This window comes from Eurytemora carolleeae, unplaced genomic scaffold, assembly GCF_000591075.1.
Source record: "Eurytemora carolleeae unplaced genomic scaffold, Eaff_2.0 scaffold865, whole genome shotgun sequence".
NCBI lineage: Eukaryota > Metazoa > Arthropoda > Copepoda > Calanoida > Temoridae > Eurytemora > Eurytemora carolleeae.
Window position 1 is genome coordinate 11,326 of NW_019396760.1, and position 8,075 is coordinate 19,400.

The window sequence follows — 8,075 nt, forward strand, 5'->3', positions numbered from 1 at the left end:
GAATCACAGAATCGCAGAAAATTTTCAAAATTGTAATGAGAAAATTCGCAATTTTCAGTTCTGGTCTAATTTTAAGGAAAAGTATTTAAATTCTCTATTTCATTTTTTCTTAGTATATTCTAAAATTATAAATATACGCTGTTCAGTTGAAACCTGAAGAACCATTGAAAAACCACTTTTCCTTAAAAATTAGACCAGAAGTGAAAATTGCGAATTTTTTATTACAATTTTGCAAATCTTTATAAAATTTTAAATTTCGATAGAAATAACTTATATTCACATTTTTGCTTTTCTGAACTTTTGATTTTAAGAGAAAAAAGGTTCGCGGATTTTTTTTTCGGCCATTGGGAGTACTAAAAAAATTATGTAGACATTGTAGTCCCGATTCAAGGACTATATATCGCTTTTTATAATCCTGTATTACTCTCGAAAGTCCTGAGTAGTCTCCTAAAGACTAATCCCCTTTGTAGTCCCGATTCAATGACTATATATTAAAATGTACCCATATGTATAGCTCTGTATTACTCTCTGAAGTCCTGGGTAGTCTTCTAAAGACTATTATAGTCCTCCATCATCTTTATCTCCCGCACCCCTCCTCTCCTAATGTAATCTCCCCCTGGCCTTCATGGGGGTTGCGGGAAGACATGGAAAACAATTGCATAATGTATATTTCTATAATTGTTCATCAAGTTGGGGGGGGGGGGCAGGAGGACTACTGCCACCCCACCCCCCTGTATATGCGTCTGATAGCCATGGTTAAAAGAAAAATACATAACCCTTAACATATTGTTTTAAAAGAAAAAGAAAAGTTTACCTGAAAACAAGACAATTTATCTATTTCTTTTCTCAGACAATTATTGAAAGAGAAAACTTATTCTATTGTTCTTTTAATGAGATATTCTTAAAGATTTTTTAAACTATTCTTTCTACTTTTTCTACCGATGTAATTCGTAAATAAAAATTTCCTAAATACTTTACCCCCCCCCCCCCCCTATTTACTTGTACCCCTTATGCATATTCGCCTTTTACTCATACTATTTCCTCTACAAGAGTTATTTTTTATTTTATTTATTTAAGTTTTCACCACACACCCTCTTAACACTAGGAAAAGTTTTGAACTAAGTCTTCAACTTGAACCCTAATTACTCCCTCCTGTAGGAAAACTAGTGGCTAGAATGGATCAGATTAAGATGGGAAGAATTATATTTAATGAACTTGAAACTATACTAGAGCTAAACTATCACAGAAATAATATACAAACATATGTAGATAAATCACAGCCATTGGTATTTGCATTGAAAATGGGTTTGGTATGGGATTGCAAAGCTTCGGAGTTTGGTTCGGGATTTTAAAATTTCAGTTTGGTTTGGGATTGAAAGTTTCGAGTTTGGTTTGGGATTGCATAGTTTTAGTTTGGTTTGGGATTTACAGAAATGGTTTGATGCCAGAGTTATGTTTTGGAAATGAAATTTTATCTATGACATTGGTGGGGTTGGTTTGGGATTGTCCGAGTTATTTTGGTATTCTTAGAAATGGTTTGGAGTTATCAGTGTTTGTTTGGGATTATCAGGGTAGGTTTGGGGTTCTCAGGGTTATTTAGGATTCTCAGGGTAGGTTTAGGATTATCAGGGTTTGTTTGGGAATATCAAGGTTGGTTTGGGATTATCTGAATTGGTTTGAGATTATCAGGGTAGTTTAGGAATTATCAGGATTTGTTTGGAATTATCAGGGGTTGATAGGGAATATCAAGATTGGTTTGGGATTATCCGAGTTGGTTAGGAATTATCAGGATTTGTTTGGATTATCAGGGTAGGTTAGGAATTGTCAGAATTTGTTTGGGATTATCTGGGGTTGTTTGGGAATATCAAGACTGGTTTGGGATTATCAGGGTAGGTTGGGAATTGTAATTTGTTTGGAGTTGTCAGGTTAAAAAATATATATAATTAGTTTTAAACAATAAATCTGAGAAAATAACACAAAAAGAAGAAAGAAAATAAAAAAGGTTGAATGAATGTTAAAATGACGTCAACGAGGAGGGAATATATAAAAGAACACTAACCTCAACAAGAAAAAAACGATATTTCTCACATCAGCATAATTTAAGATTATTTTACACCACAGTTGCATACAGTTTTACTAAAGGTAGTGAATTCCCTGGAGAAATAAAACTACAACTACATGAAATATAGCTTCAAGGGGCTTATACAACAATATTTTACGATTTAAAGTTTAAAGGGATCGTTTCTTTGCCACAAACTCAAATATTCGAATCCCTACATCTTTTCAACCTGATGGTGTAAACCTTTGATATTTCAAACTTTAGATTAATGGATATGATAGAGTTCATAGTTTAAAATATTTCAGATCTACGACATAGGGTTGAAAATATATAGGAATTAGAAAATCAGACTTTGTGGCAAAGACTCAATTCCATTTTAAAGAAACTCAACTCGGCACAAAATCTTTTAAACCTGATAACGTAGATCTTTAATATTTCTAAATCAAATTGTCCAAGTTAGAAATGTCAAGAGTTTAAACCATCAGGTTGGAAAGATAAAGGAATGGGAAAATCTGAGTTTGTGAGAAGAATTCAGTACTTGAATAACGACATACCAGATCAAAAATTATCTTATTTACAATATTTTTAAGTTTTCGTACTGCAAAGTTTAAAATATGCAATCGTAAAATATTTTCTGCAGAATTTTGAATTTGATATGATAATGTAACATGTTTAGGAGTGTATATATCTTAAAGCTAAGAACTAGATCAGTTTGTAACTAGAGTATTGAGAATAGTATAATTGTACTGCAGGGTCTCTTTGAAAATAAACCCTGGGTAATGCCGGAGCCCTCTATTTTAACCAACTTTTGGAAACCTTTGATATTTCATCAAACTTTGATTATTTGGTTTAACAGTATTCAAAGTTTGAAATATCTAAGGTCAATCCCATTTGGTTTCAGAGATATAGTGATTAGTTTTTAGCAAAGACTCAATTCCTTTGCAAATATTTTGGGTGTCAATAAAAACGAAAAAGAACTAGAGGCTTTTGCATCAACCAAATGATTTTTAAAGACACCCTGGTGTGTAAATTATAACACAAAGATGTGATATGATTTAATAGAATATGACTGAATAGGTTTAAATTAGGTTTTCAGAATCTCTTTGTTGTTTTTGACTACAGTGAGAACCAGAAAACTTTGGAAAATGAAGACGACATTTAGACTCAAGTTATGACTTTAAATAGTCCAATGAACATGAGACACTGCAATTGCGCCGCGTAAACAGGACAATTTCACTTAATAATGGATCAAATAAGGTACAAGTAACCTATTTGCTTTGTAACAACATCAAATATTGATTCTTCTATAATGTCGTCTTCCTATTCCAGAGTTTTCTGGTTCTCACTGTTTATCTTCTCCTGGATTATGTTTAAAGCTCTGTAACTGGGATATGTCTGGTTGGATCTGTTTGTCTAGCCAGGGAAATAAAGTATTCATCATGTTGTATAAACGATCTCTGATACTCCGGACTATACTGGGTCTCCTTGATTTCAGGTTTCCTCCAGCTCAGACCCTTCAGCAGGTTCTGTATCCGGGTCCTGCAGGAGTACAGGATAAACCCGGTGATTGTAAGGCAGATGGAGAGAACCACGACCAGGACAATGATCATTGTTATTTTCCTAGACTTGAGTCCGGTTGCTGACATCTCTAGGTGGGTCTTACAGTAGGAGAGATCCAAGTCTAAGATACTTCGTCCCGCAAGGTTCTCGGGTTCCGAGCAGGTCAGGGTCATATTTCGACCCGTAGCAAGGATTTGTAAGCTCTGAATGTTACAGTCACACATCCAGGGGTTTCCGTCTCCTACCAGAGACACCTGCTCCCCCAGATCTAGGTTCAAATTGTAGAATCTGTTCCTTTCCAGGTTCAGATCAACCAGGTTTTCTAAATGTGAAACTATCTCCGGATCTAGATGATATAAATCCTGGTTGTGAGATATATTAATACTGGTTAGGCTCCGGGTATCCTGGAAAGCTGATCCGTCAATTTGTTCCAACATTTTATTTTCCATTATTTCAAGGCTTTTTAGTCTTTTCAATCCCTTGAACGCGTTCCTAGAGATACTTGTCAGATTGTTTTGATTTAGGATTAGTATCTCTAGACTAGGGAGGAATTGGAAGAGCGGAGTTGGGATGAATTGTAATCCTGTTTGAGTCAGGTTCAGTGATCTAATAGAGGAGGGTAGGATAAGGTTGGAGTAATTAAACCTAGGATTAAAACTAACATCTAGGATATGAAGAGTATTCAAGGGTCTAGGATTAAGCTCTAGTATCTGATTGTGAGCTAAATGAAGATATCTCAGATTGGATAATGATTCCCAAACTTCCTCCGCCACGCTCTCTATCCTGTTATTCTCAAGGCGGAGAACCTCGAGCGAACCTAGTCCTGAGAAGGCAGAGGAATTCAACTCCCGGATTTGATTGTTCCCCAGGTTCAGTTGGGTTAGGTTCGGCATATGAATAAAAACCTCTCCATCTATAACTTGAATAGAGTTAAAGGATAAGTCTAGGCTGTCCAGACTGATCAAACCAAAAAATGTAAATTTTCGAATCACCGTCACTTCGTTGTTGCTGAGATCGAGTTCAACAAGTTTTCTCTGAGCCTCGAACGTTTTGTCCTGAAGGTTGACGAGGTTAGAGTGCTCGAGGTTAACCGTCCTCAGCTCCGGGTGGAACTGAAAGGAGGCCGGACCAACCTCCGGTATCTTGTTGTAGTTGAGGAGAAGGTTGCTAATCTCCGGGTGCAGGGTTAGAGGAACGATCTGAAAATAAAAGTTTAAAGAGATTGTACACGAAATTTCATATGATCTTTAATTTTAAAATTTCAATGTCTAGATAAAAATAAGAAACATGTCGTCGTTTTTTTCTCTAAAAGAGTTGAATTCTGTAAAGGAATTGAGTATTTGCCACAAACTCAAAATTTCTAATGCTTATATCTTGCCAATCTAATGGTGTAAATCTTTTATATTTCAAACTTAGATCACTTGAACTAACACAATTCATGGTTTGAAATTTCTAAGGTCTACGACATTGGGTTCTAAAGATATAAGGATTAAAAAATCAGAATTTGTGGCAAAGACTCAATTCCTTTCCTACATTGTTTCTGCAGCATAACTTCGCGGTCAACTAAGATTAACTTAAACCAGAATTTAAAAAAAAAATGTTTAACTAGATAAATAAGAATATCTCATTCATCCTAGATCAGAGAAAGGTTTTAAGGGCACCATTCTGAAAATCGGACATGCCGACCTAGAAATGGAGGGTTCAGTCCCTTTAAAGTTCTAGACGAACAGATAACAGAAGAGAAGAGTTTAGTGAAACTAATGAGAACTCAGTTTAAAACTTGGTAATTTACTTCAAACAAGAAACTTGTATTACAGAGAGAACAAGAATAAGGAATTCAACTCTGTCTAATAGTAGTGTTAGTAGTGTCTAGTGTCTACCCTAAATAACAACTCCAGCGACTCTTTTTCAGTCTTAACCTAACCTGGAAAACATAATCCCAGGAGGTTGTCTTCTTTCAGGGGTAAGGGCAAAGAGAATATATTAATAATCTCTGGTTTAGATGAAAGATTTACACCATTAGGTTCCATGTACAAGGGGGCGCAAAAAACATCATTTTTTGGGCCACCCTGTGAATGGAATAGAAAACTTCATCAAGGGTGTATATTTTTAAATTTTTTTTGAGATCTAGGAAAAAATTATAAACTGGACATGAAAAGGCATGTTTTTTCATCCAGTTTATACTTTCACCCAAAAATTTTACTATTTCCCGCAATTCAGCCTGTAAAACCCTTAAACAATCTATCTACTGGAAAATAAAAAGAATATAAAAAGAGGGGGGGGGGAATTTTCAGGAAAATATACAACCCTGAATAAAGTTTTCAGTTCCTTCTTACTCGTCCAGTAGAATAATTACCTCTAAAGTTGCATTAATACACTCTACCCTGAGATAGTCCTGAGAGCAGGAACAAGAACGAGGACATGATCCATCCGTCCGTCCTACTAAACCTACCAGGAGGAGTATACCTAGCGCGTATCTTGGAACCTCACATTCTTTTAACTTAGCAGTCTTTTTTAGTTTCTTTTGGTTTAGTTCTGTATTTTCCATATTCTCCTTGATTTCTCTTCCTTTCTCCTTCTTCCACGCCATATTCTCCTTGGTTTCTTTTCTTCTCCTCTCCTTCTCCCGTTCCATCTTCTCCTTGGTTTTTCTTCTTCTTTCCTTCTTCTCTTCTCCGGCTTGTTGTTGTACTTTCTTCATCCCCCACCTGCAACAATATTATTGAATTTCTATTTGGAAAAATATTAAAATTTCAAGGAAACTGAGAAAGATTATAATTTTAGAATTAAACTCATTTACAGGTTTGTATTTTTCTAAAAAATAGAATGATGAAATGAAAGGAAGAGGATGAGGATGCGGATGATGATGAGGATGAGAATGAGGATGAAGATGACGTAAAACTAACTAAAACGAAGTACATCCTGTCTGTTTCGGAATATTTTCACTCATATTTTCATCTCTCATTCAAAATCTGTCAAAAATAAGAGGCCTTATGTATGTACTGAATAATATAAAAAACATAGAATAGTATTAAAACAGAAAAATCATATGGGGTAAAAAATCGGAGAAGAAGGGTAGGAGGAAGTTTGAAGGTTCAGACAAGTTGAAGACAGAAGAGAAAAAATTATTAATAAACGGAAATGGAAAATGTTTTGATAAAATGGAAAACATCGTTCATCAATAATCCTCCAGCCAGGACAGGAGAGACACATAAACTCAATTGGGGGGAATTATATCTCATTTAAAAGCTTTTAAGAAGTTTATATCACTTCCCTATCTTGTCGTCTGGTTCAGCTTTGATATAAATAAAACTTATTTTATCCTTCTAAAGGAATTTTTTATTTCCTTACTTTTAAAATTTTATTTCCATAACATGAAGAATAACAGGAAATAGAAAATAATTTTTAAAGTTCCGTTCTGGTTTATGTATTCATATGTTTATATTTTTATCTATTTAGATATTTAAATATGTATATATTTAGATATTTATGGCAATTTCTAAAAATAGAAATAATCCCAGGTCTCCACGGAAATCAATTCCATTGAAACATCCTGTTTTAAGAAAATACAGGTAATACATGTTTCATTGCATGTTCAATACTATAAGTGAAACTATAAATACTCATTACTTATATGAGTTTATGTCCAATACTATAAGTGAAACTCTAAATACTCATCACTTATATGAATGAGTTTATGTTCAATACTATAAGTGAAACTCTAAATACTCATTACTTATATGAGTTTATGTTCAATACTATAAGTGAAACTCTAAATACTCACTACTTATATGAGTTTATGTTCAAAACTTGAAGCGAAACTCTAAATACTCATTACTTATATAAGTTTATGTTCAAAACTTTAAGAGAAACTCTCAATATTATTGCTTATATGAGTTTATGTTTAAAACTTGAAGCGAAACTCAAGATTCTCATTACTTATAGGAGTTTATGTTCAAAACTTGAAGCGAAACTCTAAATTCTCATTACTTATATGAGTTTATGTTCAAAACTTTAAGAGAAACTCTGAATATTCATATCGCTCTTGATGTTTAAAACTTCAAGAGAAAATATTTAACAATACTCATTTTTGTGTTTTAAATTTGAAATAGAATCTGAACAATACACATCCTCAATCCTCATGGTTCCAAACTTAAATATTTGAAATGAACAATAATTTTCTTTGTGTTTTTCTTTGTATAGAATATGTACAAACACCCATGTTCAAAGGTTAAAAAATAATCTGAACAAAATTTTTTATAAAAGACTCTTTACAAAACTTCTAAAGAAAGGATCTGAAAAAATCTTATAAAAAGGAACTGAACAAAACTTCTAAAAAAAGAATCTGAACAAGTCTTATAAAAAGGAACTGAACAAAACTTCTAAAAAAAAGATCTGAACAAATCTTATAAAAAGGAATCTGAACAAAATTTCTAAAAAAAGAAGATCTTAACAA

General features: G+C 33.6%; 1 protein-coding gene across 4 annotated transcripts in view; it reads right to left on the reverse strand.

Annotated features, from left to right (window-relative positions):
* Positions 1–2,359: 2,359 nt before the first annotated feature.
* Positions 2,360–8,075, reverse strand: part of LOC111708324 (leucine-rich repeat-containing protein 15) — a 14,232-nt gene continuing 8,516 nt past the window's right edge. Inside the window, exons 2-4 of one of the 4 annotated variants that reach the window (XR_002766638.1) lie at positions 5,976–6,327; positions 3,097–4,818; positions 2,360–2,777 (exon numbers count right to left, since the gene is read on the reverse strand). Coding sequence is in view for 2 of the 4 variants with exons in the window: in XM_023481659.1 (XP_023337427.1) it covers positions 3,430–4,818; positions 5,976–6,320 (1,734 nt within the window). In the remaining 2 variants the exon portion in view is untranslated. Of the gene's footprint in view, positions 4,819–5,975; positions 6,328–8,075 lie in introns of all 4 variants that reach the window. The other 3 variants (XR_002766637.1, XM_023481659.1, XM_023481658.1) reach the window with 3 other exon arrangements.